The 20528-nt window shown below is 51.8% G+C and overlaps 2 protein-coding genes across 11 annotated transcripts in view; both read right to left on the bottom strand.

Moving 5' to 3' along the window:
* Window positions 1–8006, bottom strand: RPL7L1 (ribosomal protein L7 like 1). 2 transcript variants are annotated; one of them, XM_004605923.2, is made up of 7 exons: window positions 7958–8006; window positions 7314–7422; window positions 5618–5781; window positions 4224–4361; window positions 3137–3246; window positions 2801–3014; window positions 1–519 (listed from the first exon to the last, which is right to left on the bottom strand). In XM_004605923.2, exons 1-6 carry the CDS (start codon window positions 7969–7971, stop codon window positions 2806–2808), a joined length of 744 nt encoding a protein of 247 aa, XP_004605980.1. In that variant the 5' UTR covers window positions 7972–8006; the 3' UTR covers window positions 1–519; window positions 2801–2805. The 2 variants fall into 2 exon arrangements, with proteins under 2 accessions (XP_004605980.1, XP_054992619.1); XM_055136644.1 differs by having other exon boundaries at window positions 1–514.
* Window positions 8007–15668: 7662 nt separating this feature from the next.
* Window positions 15669–20528, bottom strand: part of BICRAL (BICRA like chromatin remodeling complex associated protein) — a 130106-nt gene continuing 125246 nt past the window's right edge. For all 9 annotated transcript variants that reach the window (XM_055136641.1, XM_055136642.1, XM_055136639.1 and 6 more), the window contains one exon: window positions 15669–19561. In XM_055136641.1, the coding sequence (XP_054992616.1) occupies window positions 18774–19561 (788 nt within the window). In that variant the 3' untranslated portion in view covers window positions 15669–18773. The remainder of the gene's footprint in view (window positions 19562–20528) is intronic.

Here is a 20528-nt window from a genome sequence, read left to right as displayed (position 1 = left end):
TACAGTTCTGTGCTTTTATTTAAAAATTCTTCCCAAGGCCCCAGAAACACCCAGGTTCAGAGAAGCCCCGGCCTCGGTCCCCTGCTCTCTGTGCGTGACTGTGGAGTCACTGTCCAACAGGGAGCCCTGGCACAGAAATGTCCAGAGCAGAAATCTCCCCACGACGTGAGTCTTCTGTTCACTGTGAGCTTGTCTGGAGGTTCAGATACCCTTTGCCAAGAACAGTCTCTGTCTGAGAAGGCTGCAGCTTTTGGTGGGGGAAGAAGGCGCATCCTGAGCGGGGCCAGATGGCCTGCACACTGCCTTTTGCTCACGGACACGGCAGCAGTAGTCAGAGCAAAGACCCAGGGGCCCTGAGAACCGGCGCTGTGAGGAGACACATACAGCAACGTCCCATCTTCCCCTGGATCGCTCCCTGCCTCTCCAGCTCCAGCTGCAGGAAATTGTCTTTAAGGGCAGCAGGTGAGAGTTCCGAAAGGCAGTGACACAAGCTGTCACTGCACTGTGCTTTCAGCTGTTCTGAGGAAGAAACGCAGCTCATTAATACAGATTCACTGTTACCTGGCACCTAAGAGTAGTAAAAATTTCAAAAAGATTTCTTCAACAAAAACACATGATTGAGCCCCAAACCACGTGGGCACTGCAACTCAGTATGACTCTCCACCGACCAGAGGCGGCAGTAACAGAGCTGATCGCCAAATAGCCAGCCCTCTCATCTCTGGGAGTGCCCTTATTGAGGGCACCGCTTAAAAACTAAGTCACAAAACTGGGGGGCGTGGTGGGGAGTGGAGCAATAGTACAGCAGCTCCCTCACCCCTCCCCGCCCAAAAAAACCATTTAGGTTTAGAGACCGGAGAAACAATACAGTGGTCATGAAGTCAGCCTTACAGTGGCCAGCCTCAGCTTACCCTCTGCACAGGTACAGCCCCCTGCGCACTGCCAGCAGTGGCCCACGAGCAGAGCCAGGTCTAAGGGGCAAATCTGCCCCCCACCAAGAATTTTGAGACAAAGCAATAAAAAAGTTCTTAATTACTTATTTCCTAATCTATAACTATTTTTTTGGGGGGAAGAGGATTTGGGTACCTAGTAGGGCTCACTCCTGGGGAAAAGGCGGTGGGGGTTGGGAGGAAGGACTTTTTTGCTTTTGGGCCACACCTGGTGGCACTTAAGAGATCACTCCTAGGGGCTTGAGGATTAAAAGTGTCAGCTGCATGAAGGCAAGCGCCCTGATGCAGCTGTCACTGCAGCTCCAAGACCTAGGGACACGGAGACTGTCACGTGATCCAGGGCCAAAGGCTCAAATATACGCACACAATGGATAGGCTGGGAGATACCATCCATGAGGGCCACAGTTTGATGGCCACATGACAAAGCTTATTGGGAGGACAATGATAGGAGCAGGAAAGGATGCATTATGTGCTGATCAAGGCGAGGAGAGGAAGGTGTGAACTCCATGGTTACATGGGCTAGATGGCACGGAGTGTCACGAGGTATCATGAGGTTTCTACGAACTACTGCAGAGATGGAACAACGGCCTTTACAGATACCACGGGTGTTGGCTCCCATCTCAAACCCCTGCTGAGCTCCCCAAGAGCCCAGGACACAGGCAGTTGCAAGGCCCTGGAGCCATGCTAATCGCCAGGGAACGCTCGGAGCTTGCACACAAGCACGACAGTCCAGGTGGTCAGGGCTGCGCCAGGCAAAGTGCCAACACTGGTGTACGTCTCTTTAGTCCCAGCACTGCTGTTCTGCCACTGACACCAACTGGCTTGTGTGGGGGAGGTGCCAGGAAGTGAACTGGAGGCCTGGTACCTACAAGGTGGGAACCAAGGAGCTACATCCTGGGCCCTTGGGGACTCAACAAGTGATGCCAACAATCAAATGAGGGCGTCACATGCGAGGCCAGTGACTGTCCACTGAGCCCCACCCCTAGCCTGAGGGATTTTTTTTTTTTTCCTTTTTGGGTCACTCCCGGCGATGCAGCACAGGGGTTACTCCTGGCTTTGCACTCAGGAATTACTCCTGGCGGTGTTCAGGGAACCATATGGGATGCTGGGAATCGAACCTGGGTTGGCCGCATGCAAGGCAAACGCCCTACCCGCTGTGCTATCACTCCAGCCCCCTGAGGGATTTTTTTTAAAAGGGAGAAACGTTTTGTTTCTGTGCCACACTGGGCAGAGCGTGCACAGGGGCTATTCCTGGCTCTGCCCCAGAGTGACTCCTGGCAGTGCTCAGGGGACTAGTGGAATACCGGGGATTTGAACAAGCTGGTAGAACGCAAGGAAAGCGCCTGAATAACCGTGCTCTCTCCAGGCCTGAGTAACATATTTTTTTTTTAGTAAAATAAAATAGGGCTGGAGTGATGGTACTGTAGGTAGGGTGTTTGCCTTGTGGGCAACTGACACAGGTTCAATTCCCAGCACCCCGTGTCCTCTGTACGCCTGGAGTCCTCTGCATACACAAGGTCTCTGCACCTACCGCTGTTGCGGGTAAGCTGGGAAAGTGGGGAGGGGCTGCCCCAGGAGAGAGCGAGCGCTTATGTTTGTCTCTGTGCTCCGGACAAGGCCTGGCGTGGGTCTGACTGGAAATGCCGCTGAGCATCTCCATGGCACAGGCGCTCCTGTCCCATGCACTCAGCTGTTCTGCATGAGGAGGGGGCGTGAGGGGAACTATGCCTCGCTGGGGATTTAAATTTGGGGCCCTCGATCCAGGCATGGCTCCTGTTTTTGAACACTCCAGCCCCGCCTCCTGCAAAGACAGCTTTAGGCAACGGGGCGCGACTTCCCTTCCGAATGCTCACCTGCGTTAGTTGAACTGCCGGATGAGCTGGTTGATCTGCTCCCCTCGGTAGCCGGGCGAGCCCATCTCCTTGAGGAAACCCACTCTATTCTTGGTGGCGTGACGGGCCACCGAGAGCTGGAAAGGGCACAAGAACGCGGAGATGGCCTGGAAATGCTTCCCCGGGAAGGCAATCTCATGAATGAGGTCTTCTAGGCAAATGACATCGAATTTCCCTACGAAACACAGTGCACGACCTTCACCCGAAGGTTCCAGGCCCCCGAGAGCACAGCCGGATGTCCCAGCAAGTCGAACGCCCTTTGCTTTCTTTTCATTCCAGCCCCCAGCTGACACTCACCCAGATGCTCCTCTATCACCGTGTTGTCTGTCAGTGGGATGACCTTGTTGTTGACCTTGGCTTGTCCACGTTTCAGGATGAGTTCCCGGACGGACTTTAGATTTGGGAACCTGAGACAGAACAAAGCACCATCCGTGGCATGCTGCCTCACCCTGTGGCCTGGCCAAGGACACTATCCCGGTGACTCCTCCACTCCCAAGACATCCTGTTGTGGGGTGGGATGCTTGGGAATGCGGTGGCCCTGTGCATTCAGAACTACGATCTATGGCCAAAGAGTCCCACGAGGGGGAAAAGTCTAGACTGTGGCTTCCGGTGATCGACTTGTGATGGTCTAAATGTGAAATTAGACCCAAGGGGGTTGGACCGGTAGCACAGTGGGGAGGGCATCTGCCTTGCACGCCGACCTGAATTCAATCCCCAGCATCATATATGGTCCCTTGAGTACTGCCAGGAGCAATTCTTGAGTGCAGAGCCGGGAGTAACCCCTAAACATTGCTGTGTGTGACCCAAACAACAAAAGAAAAAAAAAACTTGAAAAGAAACTTAACCCAAGGTTTTGGGGTCTGGGGGTTAAGCTTAACGGCCATACAGACTGGGTTCTGTCCTTGGCATGACATGGTCATGGACATGGAGATAAGAGAGGAGCAGCCGCCAAGAAACACTAAGTAAGGCCCCCAAACAAAAAGGGTGAGGGGGGGAATGTCCTAAAATCAACCTGGGCTGTGCTGGGCCTGAGTGTCTGAAGCCACGTCTGGTCTCCGAAGATCTCTCCTCTACCTCATGGCTCAGGCCACCTCCAACCCCACGGACACTCCTGCTTCCCGCCCTCCCCTTCTCTCCCCCAGGGCTGCTAGTGGTGCAGGCCCGCGCACTGCAGCCTCTGCGCTATCTCCTGTGACCTTGTTTTGCCCACGCCACTGTGTGCTGCCCAGGGCTGACAGGGGATCTCTACGTGCTAAGCACATTCCAGGCCCTAAGCCATCACCCTGGTCACACCGACTCCCCCCGTTCTGTCACCATTGTGACAGGACGTGGTGGTGCACCCTAACATTCACACACGTATAACGGAACGGAACAGCTCACTCACCCCCAGGTCACGTATGGGTCCACCGTACGAAGCATCCTGATGGTGTGAGGAGTCACGTTGACAAAGACGCCACTGAAAATCTTCTTCAAGCGCAGCCTCGAAATGGTCTGCCGCACCTGCGGACTCACCCCCTGAACCCTGAAAGCAAAGGCAGCCAAATGTCAGGCTCCACGCGGCTCACTGTGCCCCGGACAGAACTGGGCGTCCACAGAACAGGATGGACTTGCTTTCTGGAGCTTAGCTGAGCGAGAGGCAGCTGTAGAAATCTCATTCCCATTTAATTATTATTACTCCCGGCTCCACTCAGGGATCCTCCTGGTGTTGCTCAGGGAACCGTTTGGCATGCTGGGGATCAAACCCGGGTTGGCTGCATGCAAGCTAAGCGTCCTCGCTGCTGGACTACCCCTTAGGCTACTATCATTCCCTTTTCTGTGGTGCAAGACCTGAAGCATCCAGGTACTGAGACAATCCCTAAATACTTAGGATGACCATGAGCATCAAGAAGGAGTTCCTGCTTCTGGAGACAATCAAAATTGTAACTTTAAAACACTGAAAACCTTTTTTGGGGCTGGAGCGATAGCATAGTGGGTAGAGCGTTTGCCTTGCACGCGGCCAACCCGGGTTCAAATCCCAGCATCCCATATGGTCCCCTGAGCACCGCCAGGAGTAATTCCTGAGTGCAGAGCCAGGTGTGACCCAAAAAACCAAACAAACAAAAAACCATTGAAAACCTTTTTTTTTTTTGGGTGGAGTTGAGGATCAAACCCAGGTCTGATGCATACAAAGCATGTGTTTTCCCAGAGTCTATTCCTGGGCCTTGAAAGATTTTAAATTAGAAGATATAACCAACTTTCTTTCTGACAGATACTGAGCACAGAGCGGGCAGGCCTGATATTGTGCATCCCCAGGCTGGGGTCTCCAGGTAGAAAGGTAACTGTAACAGTCCAGGAAAGGGATGGCGGGCACTGGAAAGATGACTAAGGAAGAGGGCCCATGTTTTGAAATCCAGAGGCTTCTGGTTTGACTGAAATACTGAGCGACAGTACAGTAGGTAGGGCCTGTGCCTTGGACGCAGCCATGCTGGTGTGAGTCCCAGCACTCCACGAGGTGCGACTGTGATCCATGCGCTCAGAGCCCGGAGTAATTCCTGAGCATTGTTGGGTGTGGCCCTAAAGCCAAACCAGAACATCCTCACGCCAACATACTAAGCTTCGGCCCCAGGCCCAGCTCACTTTGTCTTCCAGGTCTCTGCCCAAGGCCGGCCTTCTTAAGACAAAGCTGTGCTGTGCTTGACCCTCACTCTCCAGTGCAAGCCATCGAGAGGCCACAACGTCCGCATCTCCCTGGGAAGGGATTGGAAGCTGGACCCAGTTGAAATCTGACAAGTTTCCTACCTTTCGATGCGTACAACGAAGGCCAAGGAATGGTTATCTGGTGCTTCCAAGCCGTGAGGTTTCACTTCCAGTCTTCTGAGGCGCACCCGGTCACGCTTCTCCCGCCAGGCATCTTGCAGGAACCATTCAAGTCGCTTAAATGGGGGCTCTTTTCCTTTTCTCCGCTGCAGGGAAGGCAGAGACCGTCACTGCCCTTTGTGTCTTAACCTGCTAGCCACTCCCCACCCCGACTATTTCCCTTCCTCCTCCAACAAAGGGGGAAAACATCCTCTATTTTTTTTTTTTTGGCATCACACCCGGCGATGCACAGGGGTTACTCCTGGTTCTACACTCAGGAATTACTCCTGGCGGTGCTCAGGGGACCATATGGGATGCTGGGATTCGAACCCGGGTCGGCCGCGTGCAAGGCAAACGCCTTACCCGCTGTGCTGTCGCTCCAGCCCCTATATATATATATATACATATATATATATATATATATATTTTTTTTTTTGAGGCTGGAGTGACAGCACAGCAGGTGGGGCTCTGGCCTTGTAGACAGCTGACCTGGGTTCAATCCCCCAGTATCCCATATGGTCCCTGAGCCTGCCAGGAGTAATTCCTGAGCCCAGAGCATGGAGAAATCCCAAGCAGTGCTGGGTGTGACCCCCCCAAAAAAAAACAAAGGAACAAAAAAAGGGGTTTTTATTACTGTTCTGGAACACTCTGCAGTGCTCAGGAGTGATGCCTGGAGGTGGCCTGGGGACTGTACCTGGTGCTGGGACTTGAACCAGGGCTGCAGCCACTACAGCCAAAGAAGTGCAAGGCAGATGCTTTATCCCCTGTACACCTCTCTGGCCCCACTCTCTACGTAAGGGAAAGTCGAGTTGCCCAGGTAAACAAATGTGCAACAAATGGGTTGGAGTGACAGGATAGTGAGGAAAGAGCTTTGCATGTGCTCACCCGGGTTCTATCCCCAGCACCCTATATGATCCCCCCAAACACACCAGGTGTGATTCCTGAGTACAGGGCGAGGAATAACCCCTACGAGAGAGAGAGAGAGAGAGAGAGAGAGAGAGAGAGAGAGAGAGAGAGGAGAGAGACGGAGAGAGAGGGAGAGAGAGAGAGAGCGAGAGGGGGAGAGAGACGGAGAGAGAGGGAGAGCGAGAGAGAGAGAGCGAGAGAGAGAGAGAGGGGGAGAGAGACGGAGAGAGACGGAGAGAGAGGGAGAGAGAGAGAGAGAGAGAGAGAGAGAGAGAGAGAGAGAGAGATGTGTTAGTGAGTGAAGGGGTGAGTACAGCAAGCAGGTAGGTTGCCTTGCAGGCAGCAGATCTGGGTTTGATCCCCGGCATCCCATATGGTCACCAGAGCCCGGCAGGAGTGATTCCTGCAAGCAGAGCCAGGAGTAACCCCTCCCCCCACCAGCACCGTGTGCTGTGGCCCAAAACACAAACAAAAGTTTTCTTCCAAGAACACAAGCATGTTTGGTCTCAAACCACCAGGCACAACCTGGCACAACCTGGACGTCGCAGACTCCGCCTCTTCACTTTAACAAACTCCGCCCTGGGGCGTGGCCGGCAGAGAGGGGCTCAAAGACACTTGCCAAGTAACGCCAGCAAGCCAGCCCCCGGTGTCACTGAACAGGCCAGGGCCAACGTGCAACAATCGTGAGCTACAATTCACCCAGCGGGCATCCCGACGCCTTCCTCCTCGGTACCTCTCTCTTTTCCAGGAGCGCCTTCTTCGCCTGGGTGGCCTTGAGGGCCTGATACGCCTTCCTCTTTTTCAGGAGATTCTCCGGGACCAAGGGGATCTTTCTTCTTTCCCTGATACAGAAAATGGAAACGGCGCTCGGGTTTGCACCGCACGTCTTGGATGGTGCTCTGCACCACTTCCTAGACTCCGGGAGAACCGCTTCTGCTCTCGCCCCCTTGGGGAGCTCCAGACCCTCACCCAGACGCACCCCCCCAAGCCGTCCGGAGTCGCGCACAGGGCGCCCGGGAGTCCCGGGCTGCGCCGCCCACGCGCAGGAGTGCGGCTCGGGCAGGTCTGGGGGCGAGCCCCGGGCCCTCGCCCAGGAGCGCAGGGCCAGGAGTGCGCCCTGAGCAACGCCGAGTGTGGTCCCAAACCCAAACGCAGGGACAACTAAATCCCGGCTGGGAGAAGCCCACTCCGGCACGGACAGTCCCCGCCGCCCGCCCTTTCCCAGCCTCACCCACGCTTTCTGGGACATGAGCCCTTTCCTACTCCCTTCTCTCAGCCCACAGCACCCATCTCTACCGCCAGCGGGGAATGAACGCCACCGATGGCATCGGATGCGCAAGGCTGCACGCCCCACTATTCAAAACCCCCAATACTCACTCCGGCTCCGCCATCTTTCCGACGCTGCCACGACTGCGCAAGCGCAGGCGGACCACGAAGGGAAACGAGGAGCCGCTCTACGTGTACTTGACCATAGAGACGTCTACTCTAGCGCGGACTGGAGGACCTGGACCGCCCGCACCCACAGACTAACAGTTAACCGCTGCAGTCCTGGGCAAGGTTTGCGCAAAAGGTTGCGCAACGCTCCCTTCGCACCGCTTCCAAGTTACGTAGATCCCGTGTCCCCTTCAAAACTCAGCCCTTTTCTTTTAGGCTCAATTCTGATCACGCTGCTCTGGGCGATGAGTTTCCCACCGTGCACCACGACGTCCGCGGTGATTGTGTCGCCGACCCTCATAGATGGTGCAGGCGGGTGGCGAATGCAGCCCCACACCGTCTCCATCAGTGGGCTCTTGAGCCAAGGGGTTTACCCCTGCGTGTCTTGGCTTTCTTTACCCTAGAGTTGGTTTCATCATGGACCTACCCCACGGTGTCACGAGGATTAAAAAGAAACACAACATAGAAAGTGTCCAGTTTGATAGTAAAAGTAAGCATCACTACGTGATTGTGCTGGACCGTAAATCAGATTTATTTTGGGGGGTGCACACTTGTCAGTGCTCAGGGTTTATTCTCAGCTCTGTGTCCAGGGATCACTCCTGGCGGTGCTCAGGGGACCATATGTGGTGCCAGGGATTGAACCCATGTTCGCCACATGCAAGGCAAGCTCCCTACCCCTCTGTACTCCCCCTCCGGTCCCTGAACACTAGAAATTTATCTTTGCCATCTCAGAACCTCACCACCTCAAATAGTTCCCAGAGGGCCCCCCAATAATAATCTTTTTTTTTTTTTTTTGCTTTTTGGGTCACACCCAGCGATGCTCAGGGATTACTCCTGGCTTTGCACTCAGGAATTGCTCCTGGCAGTGCTTGGGGGACCATATGGGATGCCGGGGATCGAACCCAGGTCGGCCGTGTGCAAGGCAAACGTCCTACCCGCTGTGCTATCGCTCCGGCCCCCAATAATAATCTTAAGGGCTGGGGTGCATACTTCGCATGCGGATGGGGGTGTTTTGATTTTGATCCAGGGCACTGCAGGTCCCCTCAGCACCTCACTGGGAGTAACACCCTTGGATGTGACACACCTCTATGGTTCTCATCACCTGGAATATGCTTCCTTCTCTCCTGGTTTCACAAAACAATGTAAAACCACTCAAGTAAGTCCTGTGTTTCTGGAGCCTCTGTGTCTTGCATTAAAAGTTGCCTGAGAGCTTTATTAAAATGCAGATTTTAGGAGACACTGGTGGAGCAGTGTGATGCTGGAATGATTTATGCTTGAAACCCTACCATTAATGGTATTGCCATTCACAGAGCCTAAAATATTTAAAAAATTCGTTTATTTTTAGAAATGAATTTATCTTAATTTTATTTTTATTTTAAAATTATTTTACTTTAATTTTATTTCTTTTTTTTGATGATTAATGCTGTTATATTTATTTATTTATTTTTTAAATTCTTTTATTGATTCACCATGTGGAAAGTTACAAAGCTTTCAGGTTAAAGTCTCAGTTATACAATGCTCAAACACCCATCCCTTCACCAGTGCACATATTCCACCACCAAGAATCACGATATACCTCCCCCCCTTCCCCCCACTTCCCCAGCCCCCCACCCCGCATGTGTAACTGGTAAATTTCACTTTACTTTATCTCTTTTTTTTTTTTATTTAGCTTTTTGTGTCACACCCGACGATGCACAGGGGTTACTTCTGGTTCTGCACTCAGAAATTACTCCTGGTGGTGCTCAGGGAACCATATGGGATGCTGGGGATCCAACCCAGGTCAGATGTGAGCAGAGCAAACGCTCTACCCACTGTACTATTAATATGGCTTCTTATTTTTATTTTAAAATAAGTAAAATTTTTTCAATTTTAAAATAAAATTTATTTTTGTTTTGGGGCTACACCTAGCAGTGTTCAGGGCTTACTCCTGGCTCTGCGCTCAGGGATCACACCTGGCAGAGCTTGTGGGACCATATATGGTGCTGGAGAGTGAACCTGAGTCAGCCACATGCAAAACAAATGCCCTATCTGCTGTGCCTCCAGCCGCCACACCTGATCCTAATATTTTTTACTTATACTTTTTGTTTGGGAGCCACACCTGGTGATGCTCCGGGGTTACTCCTAGCTCTGCACTCAGGAATCACTACTTCCAGTCCTTAGAGGACCATATGGGATGCCGGGGATCGAACCCAGGTGGGCCACATGTGAAGCAAGTGCCTTCCCCGCTGTAAAATATTGCTCTGGCTCCCTAAAATTGTTTTAAATGCAAGGTTTTTTTTCAGGTGTGGAGTGAATAGTCTGCATTTTTTCATATGCTGCAAAGTAACGCTTCTGTTCTCAAGTGAATAACAAAGCCAGTCTAGTCCGTTGACTCTTTCTGAATGACTCCAGCGTGACTTTTATTTCACGTTTTTTCTCTTGGATACTAAAAGGGCAGGAACCATGGGTGCCAGAACCATAGTACAGAGGGTAGGACACTTGCTTTGCATGTGGTCAACCCAGGTTCGACCCATAAGGTACCCATTCCTAGCCCTGATTCCTGAGTGCAGAGCAGGGTGTCATCAAAAAATCAACAAAAAACAAGAAAACAAGACAAAACCATGCCCATTTTGCTCATCATTGATCCTTAAAGGCCTATTTCCCATTTCTGCATTAGCAATTTGGGACAGATAATTCCTTGCTATTGGGGATGGTCCTCTGCATTGTGGGCTGTTTAGCAACACCCACAGTGCACCCATTAGCACCCCCACTCCAGATGTGATGACGAAGTATCCAGGCAGTGTCAAGTATTTGGCGTTACATGGATGGGAGGTCTTTATTTCTCGTCCGTTTTTTGGCAGGGGGTTAGACCACAACTGACGTTGCTCAGGGCTCACTCCTGACTCTGGGCTCAGCAATTATTCCTGGAAGTGCTCACAGGGTTACGTGGTATGGGGGATCCACCCCAGCTCAGCTGCCTCAGCCCCGGTACTATCTCGTGGGTCTCCGTGGTACCTTCTACAGTGCTTTCTATTTTATACCTGCGGACAGGCACCAGCCTGAGAAGTGACAACTACAAGCCACCACTCTACATACTTATTACAACTAAGAGTCTGGGAGGGGCTTGTCAAGTACTCAAACTCAGGTTGTCGGCATATCGGCTGTCATTAGCCCAGCCAGGAAAAGCGCCATGCACAGAGTCCCCTCCCTGGAGAATTAAAGGCCAGGCACACAAGGGATGGCTCAAATGTCTGGAGCACGTTTTAGGGAGTCCAGGGTTTGGTGCCCCACCCTTTGTGAGCCCCAGAGCATTGTGGGCTGTGACCACTCACAAGGACAACAGCCGACAAAAAATAAAAAAATAAATTACCTAGTATCTGCCCCTGGCAGGCAGGCTTGAATGGTGGTGGGAAAATTCAAAATAATGGTGGTGGGAAGATGTAATGGTGTTGGAATGTTGAATGTAATCAATTCATGTGAACAACCTTATGAAAATAACATTTTTTTAAATGGAAAAAAAAAAGGACAACAGCAGAGGCTGGAGCAATAGCACAGCGGGTAGGGCGTTTGCCTTGCATGTGGCTGACTCGGGTTCGATTCCCAGCATCCCATATGGTCCCCTGAGCACTGCCAGGAGTAATTCCTGAGTGCAGAACCAGGAGTCACCCCTGTGTGTCGCCGGGTGTGACTCAAAAAGCAAAAAATAAAAAAAAATAAAAAAAGGACAACAGCCTTCAGAGTCACAGACTATAGTACGGTGAGGCTTGTTCTCATGCTATGACAGTTTCTTGGGTGGGTGAAGTTGCAGTTTTTGAGCCACACTCAGTGGTGCTTAGGGATCACTCCTGGTGGAGCGGGGGACCATATGTGGTGCCGGGGACTGAATCAGGTTTGGCTGTACACAAGACAAGTGTCTTAACCCTCTTTCTTTAGCTCCTAGTTACTTTGTTTTTTTTTGGGTGATGCTCAGGGATCACTCCTCAGTGGACTTGGGACCAGGGATCAAACTCAGGTCAGCTGCATGCAAGATAAGTGCCCTCCCTGCTGGACTATCACTCTGGCCCCTGTTGCATTTTATCTGAATAGGTGCCATGTCTAGTGGTGCCAGGAATGAAGCTCAGTGCCTTTACTCTGCAGGCAGAAGCGCTGCACCTGACTATCACTCTTGCAGCACTTCCTCATGGGAGGTCAAAGGTGCCAGTGATATAAGATGCTTATTTTTTTGTTTTGTTTTGGGGCCACATCTGGTGATACTCTTGACTGCACCCAGGAATCACTCCTGGCAGTGCTCAGGGGACCATGTGAGATGCCGGGAATCGAAGCCAGGTCGGCCATATGCAAGGCAGATGCCTTTCCTGCTATGCTACCTCTCTGGCCCCTGATGTAAGATGTTTATTTTTTTTTTTTTTTTTTTTTTTTTTTTTTTTTTTTTTTTTTTGCTTTTTGGTCACACCCGGCTATGCACAGGGGTTACTCCTGGTTCTACACTCAGAAATTACTCCTTGCGGTGCTCAGGGGACCATATGGGATACTGGGATTCAAACCCGGGTCGGCCGCGTGCAAGGCAAACGCCCTACCCGCTGTGCTATCGCTCCAGCCCCTAAGATGTTTATTTGATAGTAAATAGGGAACAAAAAATGACTTTGTATTTGGTAACTTCCTTGGTGTACAAATGAAAGGTAGGTTTTTGTGGTACTGAAGGTCTTGAAAGGAATTTCTGTGATTTTAACCTGAGAGTTTTAGGCTGGATTCAGGAAAGGTTTTCTCAGACCAGCAGAGGGTGCTAGGAGAATACTTATCATACGAGAGCCAGTCTTTTACCATTCCTGTGACCAGGGTCCTAGGCCACCAGTCATGAACTTTATTTGTTGCTTTTTGGGTCATACCCAGTGATGCTCAGGGGTTACTCCTGGCTCTGCACTCAGGAATTACTCCTGGAAATGCTTGGGGGGACAATATGGGATGCCCGAGATTGAACCTGCGTCGGCTGTGTTCAAGGCAAACGCTCTCCCCGCTGTGCTATCACTCCAGCCCCGAGTCACGAACGTTAGACCTGAAACTGAACACTGTGCCTAGTGGTAAGTCATTCACAGATTTCTTTTTCCTCAAAGTGAGCTTACAGAAATTTGCAGGGCCATGCAGAGTCATAACAGTTTTTCTTTGTTTTGTGCTGTGTTCAGGGACCACTCTTGGGGGAGCTCAGGAAAGCCTATGGGATGGTAGGAATTGAACCTGGGTCAGCAGTGTTGGGTGCCCAGTGTGGCTTGGAAACAAAACAAAAACAAAACCCAAGTAATTTCTTCCTAAGGATCTTCCTGCTATACGTAAAGGTTTTCAAAGATCAGGCTCCATGTATGCGGCTGACCCGGGTTTGATGCCCAACAATCCCATATGGTCTCCCGAGAACTGCCAGAAGTGATTCCTGAGCACAGAGACAGGAGTAACCCCTGAGCATCGCCAGGTGTGGCCCCAAAACCAAACTAAAACCAAAACCAACAACAAAAAAAAACACAACCCAAACTAAAAAATAAAACCTTAACCAGGGGGCTAGAGCAATAGCACAGTGGGTAGGGCGTTTGCCTTGCATGCGGCCGACCCGGTTCGATTCCCAGCATCCCATATGGTTCCCCGAGCACCGCCAGGAGTAATTCCTGAGTGAAGAGCCAGGAGTAACTTCTGCACATTATTGGTGTGACCCAAAAAGCAAAAAACAAAAACAAAAACAAAATACCAAACCCTAACCAGAAGAAAAGGCCCCAAAGATCAGGCTAACCCGCCCCTTGCCCCAAAGATCAGGCTCCAGCATGTGCCCATGATGACCTGCATTGAAGCTCACCCACCCCAGTGTAGAACAGCTGCAGGTCAGGCCACGTGACACCAGGCGCGGGCTCCCACAGCTGCGTGTATAACGAAGCCCATCTCTATTGAACGTGGATCACAAGACTTTTATTCTCTTCATTTCTTTTTTTTTTTTTTTGCTTTTTTTTGGGTCACACCTGGCGATGCACAGGGGTTACTCCTGGCTCTGCACTCAGGAATTACCCCTGGCCGTGCTCAGGGAACCATATGGGATGCTGGGATTTGAACCCGGGTCGGCCGCGTGCAAGGCAAACGCCCTACCCGCTGTGCTATCTCTCCAGCCCCTATTCTCTTCATTTCTGCACAAAGTGCCATACGTTCCTCACCTGTCTTAGCAAACACTCTGAAACCGGGGTGTGGAGAGAGGTTATAGCTCTCACCGAGGGGCGGGCTTGTAGCCCAGCTTCTGTGCTGCCCCCTATCCCCCCAACAAACTGTCAGTGCCTATGTGATGTTCTTCTTGCTCCGCCCTCAGGAGCCAAGCCCGAAGGTGAGTGGGCTGGATCCCCGATTCTGCTCTGGACCTCGAGACCCTCTACCTTCAACTGGGCCCGGGGCTCCCAGCTCTGGAGAGGAGCTGGCCCGTGCCCCCAGGAGTGCGGCCAGGCCCAGACCTCCAAGGCCTTGAGAACAGAGAAGTTGCAATCTCACCTAAGCTGAGTTCTTTCAGTACCCTCAAAGCTGTGGCGGGGGTTTCTTTCCTCTTCTAGAACAGGTGCCCCCCTCCCTCTCCCTGCCACAGGGCTGAAGATCACTTGTGTTTCCTGTGGGCATGTCCCTGGGCTCACAGACTGAGCCAAACCCCGCAGCCAGAGGAGTCCTGTCCACCCTTCATTGACAGGTTTTCCCTTTGTTGCAATTAGCCTTTTCTTTTCTTTTCTTCTCTCTCTCTCTCTCTCTCTCTCTCTCTCTCTCTCTCTCTCTCTATCTGTCTATGTATCTATCTATCTATCTATTTTTTGCCACACCTGGTGATGCTCAGGGCTTACTTCACTTCTGGCAGGCTCAGGGAACCACATGGGATGCCAGGGATCAAACCCGGGCCTGCTGCATGCAAGACAAGTGGCCAACCTCCCGTGCTATGGCTCCAACCTGCGAACAGCCTTTTCAGAAGAGGGAAAAGAATGAGCGAAAGAAGAACCTGGCAGCCAGGGCAACACTGCGACAGGCCCAGAGGAAGCACGCCCCTGTGGGAGCTCACGGTGCCGCTGGCTCTTCCAGGACGACTTCCCACTTGAAATCTTCATTTCCAGCGCTGGCTGCTTCAGCGGAGGTGAAGCAACAGACCCTACCGGGCGGTTTAACTTGAGGATCTCAGCCCTGGGTGAAAGTGTAAGGGGCCGCTACCCTCACATCAGAAACACCTCATCTCTGGGTAGTTTCCTGGCACCACTTGAGTAGAATCACACTAGGTAAGGATTTGGGAGAGGGTGTCAGAGGCGTCTCTCGAGCCAGTCTGGTCCAGTGTGGGCCTCTGCAGAGAAGCATGTCCACTCAGAAACAAAAATAATGATTGAAGAAACATCCTGCAGGTGAAGCTCCCTTAAGCAACTTTCAAAGCCAACACCCCCCAGCCATTTTTTCTTCCACAGTTTAGGACCCATGTGCCCAGGGCAGGGACAGAGGCTGGCGATGTCCAGGCTGACACTGTTTTCATGAACTGTGCAGCGGGTGGCAAGGCTGATGGAAGCAAGCCTACCCCTCACTACTAGGTCACTTTCCGGTCATGATCAATAAATCAAACTCCCCCTAAACACTTACCCTTTGCTTCTGGGAAAAGCAGCCATTCCTCTTTGCAAAATCAAGACAATCACAGTTGCACATTTTCCCAAATCTTTGGCTGTATTGCAATGGTTGTTTCATTTTGTAATCTCCAACTAAACATTTCCTAACCATGGATTAACAATATAGTTACTGACTGGTTTCTTTTTAACAGTATTTATCCAACATAACAAAATAAACTGCAATTTGTTATACTTTTTTTTTTACAAAACATTTTATAAATATTTTTACAAAATGTATACAAAGCAATTTCAAGTGAGACATACTATACAAATGAAGGTATTTGAGCAGATAAAGCCCACAGCAGAGACAGTGAGTGACGTGCCCTCTTTAAGTCAAGACAGTCTGTAAGGCCTCCCTAATTCTAACAAAGTCTACTAAACTCTTCAGAGCTAAAAGTTCTTTTTCGTAATTGCCAGTTTAAAATTTGCTTTATCTTTAGGCAGTACTTAAGGACATAGGAAATCAAAGGCTTCATAACAGATTCACACTTTTCCACAACAGAAAAGAAAAAAAAGAAGGAAAGGAAGAAAAGAAAAAAAAATTTTTTTTTTGTTTTGTCGTTTTGTTCTGTTACTGAGTACAAGTAGTTCTAGAACTTAACTTTGACTAATGAACTGGAACCGAGGTTGGCCGTCTGGAGCGGAGCTCTGGCTCTTGCTCGGAGCAGGGGCAGGCGTGACATGCGATTTAGGACCCATGAGCGCTTTCACCTAATCACAGGAGCAAAATACATCTCGTAATCTTCATCTGTCATTATCTAGAGTCTTCCCTCCATAAAAAAGTAAACTTACATACAAGGACACAAAGATTTACAGGCTTCATTTTGGTCAATTAGGCTCTGTTTGCTAGACAAGTGACAGGGCCTCAAAACCCACTGAGACGGTCAGTAGAGAAGTGAGGGCAGGGGTGGCCAGGGGCAGACGGGAAGGTCCAGGAAGCTCATCTTATCTTGTAAGAATTCCACTGATTCTTGGTAATTAATGTAACTCTGAGGAGCCTGTGGGCAGGCTTCCAGGCATAAAATTCCACAATGAGAAGGATTTGATCAGGAGGGGAGTCCTTTTTCAAGGAGCCCCAAGAGAAGAAGGGCCTACGAAATCGAGGGGTGCAGGGAAGGGTGTTACCCCAGGGCTGCCCAAGCAGAAAATTCCAACTGGCAATACCAACTCATCTTTCTAATATGTTACAATACAGGAAAAAGGGAAAACCTGCAACGTGGACATTGGCACAAATAAGGAAAAAACGGTGGCCCTAAAATGGCCCCCGATTTTCCAGTTCCCGTTGGCGGGCGAGGCTGGGGGGAGGAGCTCTGCTCCGATGAAGGCTCTCTTGGGGACTGCTCTGGGGGCGGGGATGGGGTGGGGGTGGGCAGGTCGCCTGTGGCTGTGTTTTCCTAGCAACTGGGAACCTTCCCTTCAACCGTAGGCCAAGCTGGAGAGAAATGTCCAATACGAGGAAAACGGCGGCCTGCCCCTGCTCTGGGGACAGCCAGAAGCGGGTCTGGTGACGTGTCAGAGTGGAGGCAGTGGCCGCACCTCCAAAAGCCAGAGGGGAGACAGCATGGACGAGAGCACATGCATGAAAGGGGCAGCGTGTGTGCACAGCCACCGAAGTGGCCTCTGGGGGGGGGGGGCACGTGGGCGTGTCTGTAAAACGCTATTCTGTGGCTCTCCTGGCAACAGGCTGTCACGTCGTGAAAGAAGCCACAGAAAGGCAATGCCGTGTGGGGGGTGTAGAAAAAAGGAAGAGTGGGGACAGTGCCCCTGAAAAGAAACACGCGTCCATAAAGCAGTCTGCCCGGGGCTCGGGGAGGAACGTGGGCCCACACCCCTGCTCTCAAGCCGGAGCCCGACCCGGTCGTTCCCTCCGGGCCAGGGTGCGCTGCTGACTTTTGGTTTGTCTGTGATTTGGTAGTGATTGATGCTGGGGCTGACTACAGGTTCTCAGACAACAAGAAGCAGGTACAAGGCCAAAGACCCCTGAACTGACTTTAAACTAAAAAAAAAGAAAACAAACAAACCCGATTTACAACACTGTTTTCAAGGGCAAGTGCTGATGGCTGGCAGCTGGCTGTGGGAGACGATGCAGAGAAGGTGGAAGGCAGGAAAACCCAGCGACAAATGGAAACAGAACAGCGTCTGTTGGCTGTGTCCGAGGATCAGACACGTACGCCTGTCTTCTCGCGCGCTAGCGGATATATGCCTTTACATATATACACAGTGTGTTCCTCACGGCTCGCCCTGGCTCCCCTGCACTCTGGACTCCACTGGTTTCCATTGGCTTTTATTTCGCCCGGGGACAGTGTCTCAAGCCAGGCTGCTGCCACTAGGCGTGGAGCACCCGCCAGACGGACTTCAGTGTGGCTGTGCCCAAGAGCCTGAGCCTGAGGCTTTGCTCTGCAGCCTGGGGAGAGAGCAGCCGAGCACCTCGGCCTGAGCACAGATACCTGCAGCTGATCTGCTGTGCCCTTCCGCCCGGACTGGGCAGGGGGGCAGGGGGCCGGGGTGCGGTGGGCAGCGACTCACTGCCCAGTGCTAGCAGAGCGGAGGGAGAACCGGCTTGTCTCCCCCCTCACCACAGCAACAGGAAAAAAATAAAACCACCTCCCCAGAACAAAATTAACCCATCCCCAAACTAAAATTTGCAGATCCAGCGGGATATTCTTTAAAAAGTAGCTTCTACCAGTCCTGTTTAATCTCCTTTAATGAGTCGATTCTCCTCAAATAACTTAGATGATTGTCAAATTTTTACTCAGGGCTAAGAAGTATACTGTGATTTCATTGAGTTACAGTGTTCTTAAAAGAGAGAAAGGGGGGGGCAAATAAAAAAACAAAAACAAAACAAAAAAGCCAACAACAACAAAAAAGCAAGACTATATAAGCACTTCCGTAACACTTGAAATGTGCGGGGCCTACCAGACTGCTCCCCAGGGCTGCTCCTAGAGGGCCTCCCCGTAGCCTCACGAGTATTGCTCTTCGACAAAGAAGGGGTCTGAGATCAGAAAGAATAACCTGTGATGAAAGATCGAGCAGGCTGGAGACAGGAGACCGATTCCATTTGCTTTTGCCAGGAAAGAGTGTAACTTGTCCGGGGTGGGGTCTGGGGTGGGGCGGGGGGCGGGGCGGGACGGCTGCTATTAACACTCTAAGATGCTATTTACAGCTGCTTCTAAAATGGAGTCAGTTTCGACAACGCCTTCACTGTGGTCCGGGATAAACTTTTCCAGGCAATTTTCCTGCGGAGCCATTGGAGAAAAGTTGGGGAAATCCAACTCCACAGAGCCGCTCACCACAGGGTCACTCTGGGGCGGCCGCCCGGCCTTCTTGAGTTCCAAGATGTTCTTAAACGTGGTTTCTAGACTCTTGGTGAGCTGGAGGTCGGGCTGGGGCTCGCCTGACCCTTTCATGATGTCTGTATGTAAAACTTCATTCTTTGGAGAACTCCGCAGCGCTTTGTCCTGGAAGGAATTGTTACACGTCAGCTCCAAGTGGGGGTCGGCAAGGATACTCGAGAGTTTGCTCTCAGTCCCAGCATCGGGTCTGGACAAGCATTTCCGGTGTCCCTCGGGACCAGGGGAGCACTCCCTGGCCTTCACGGAGTCCCTCCGGCTGCACTTCTCTTCCGACGCGCCCCGGTACTGAGCTAAGCCCCCTCGGTCCGACTTCAGGGCCCGGCCGAGGCATTCAGTTTTTTTCGAAATGTTTCCTTCTGCGGAGACCACGATGTGATTAGGCACTAGATGAAACGGGTCATGATTCGGGGGTTCTGCTGCGCCTGGTTTGGCTCGATCTCTGCTCGGGGCCTTGGGTGTCGGATGGAGGGAGCTGGACGTTTTCCCACCATGCTGGTCACTCCTGCCAAAGTGCGTCTCTGGGGCAGCGCGGTCAGGTTTGAAGGAACAACAGAAATCAGCCTGGAAGCCCTCTGGAGGCGGAAGAGAAAGAACACGGGTGAGTGAATGTGCAAGTCCAGACTGTGTGTCAGCCCTCGGGGACCCCCCCACCCCCCCACCCCCAGCCCGGCCATCACATCCTGGACCTGCACATGCAGCATTTGAAGAAGTGACCCAGGAAAGCGACCAAGGCTCTGTGGCCACAGCATCTCAACAAAAGCTTCGGTCTCTCTGAAAAGGTTGCCGGGAGACAGAAGGGGAAGAGAGGACAGGCAAAATGCCACTTGTTCTTGATCTCAGGACAAGGTCAATTCCTGTGTTTCTGCCACTCCTGGCAGCGCTCGGGGGACACCAGGGCAGAGGGAGCCACCTGCAAGCCAGGCCCTTCCGTCCTGGACCATGTTTCTGGACCGTCCACTATCCTGATCTCACCAGAGGCTGTTCACGCCCTCCTGTGCTGCTGGGACGGACCCCAAGGCGCTTAACTCCTGTGAGATGCGTCCTCAGCTGCTGAAGAGTTCCTTTTCCACTTTTGGTCCACACTCTACTGTATTCAAGGTTATCTCTGGCTCTGTGTTCTCCTGGCAGTGCTCAGGGGACCATAGGAGGTGCCGGGTTTGGAATCCAGACTGGCTGTGTGCAGGACGAGCCTCCTACCTGTGGCACCATCTCTCTGGCCCCTCTCAGAGATACTTTCTGTTTTGTTTTGCTTTGGGGGCCACTGCTGGCGGTACTCAGGGTTTAGTCCTGGCTCTGCGCTCAGGAGTCATTCCTGGTGGGGGTGGGGGGACCAACCCTCGGCAGGCTGTGCCAGCTCTCTGGCCCTGCCCAATGTCGTGCCCATGGGTGACTGCGGTCCTGACCACGACCTTGGCACCCTCTCTGAGGTAGGGCCTGGTTTGGTTGTTTCATGCCTGTTTGCATGATCCTCTGTGCATCAGCTCTGAGGAGGCCTGATACACTCTCCGGCAGTAAAGCTGCACATCCGAAACCAATGCA

Source organism: Sorex araneus, chromosome 4 (genome assembly GCF_027595985.1).
Source record: "Sorex araneus isolate mSorAra2 chromosome 4, mSorAra2.pri, whole genome shotgun sequence".
NCBI classification, from domain to species: domain Eukaryota; kingdom Metazoa; phylum Chordata; class Mammalia; order Eulipotyphla; family Soricidae; genus Sorex; species Sorex araneus.
Note: the sequence above shows the minus strand (reverse complement) of the source record. Positions and strands in the feature narration are given on the sequence as shown.

Bases quoted from the DNA above. Each gene is read 5' to 3' on its own strand.
- RPL7L1 (XM_004605923.2), bottom strand. The intron at 5,782-7,313 runs GTACCGAGGAGG...CCTTCCCTGCAG, and splicing joins CGCTCCTGGAAAAGAGAGAG to CGGAGAAAAGGAAAAGAGCC. The intron at 3,015-3,136 runs GTGAGTGTCAGC...TGTGTTTCGTAG, and splicing joins GGTGATAGAGGAGCATCTGG to GGAAATTCGATGTCATTTGC.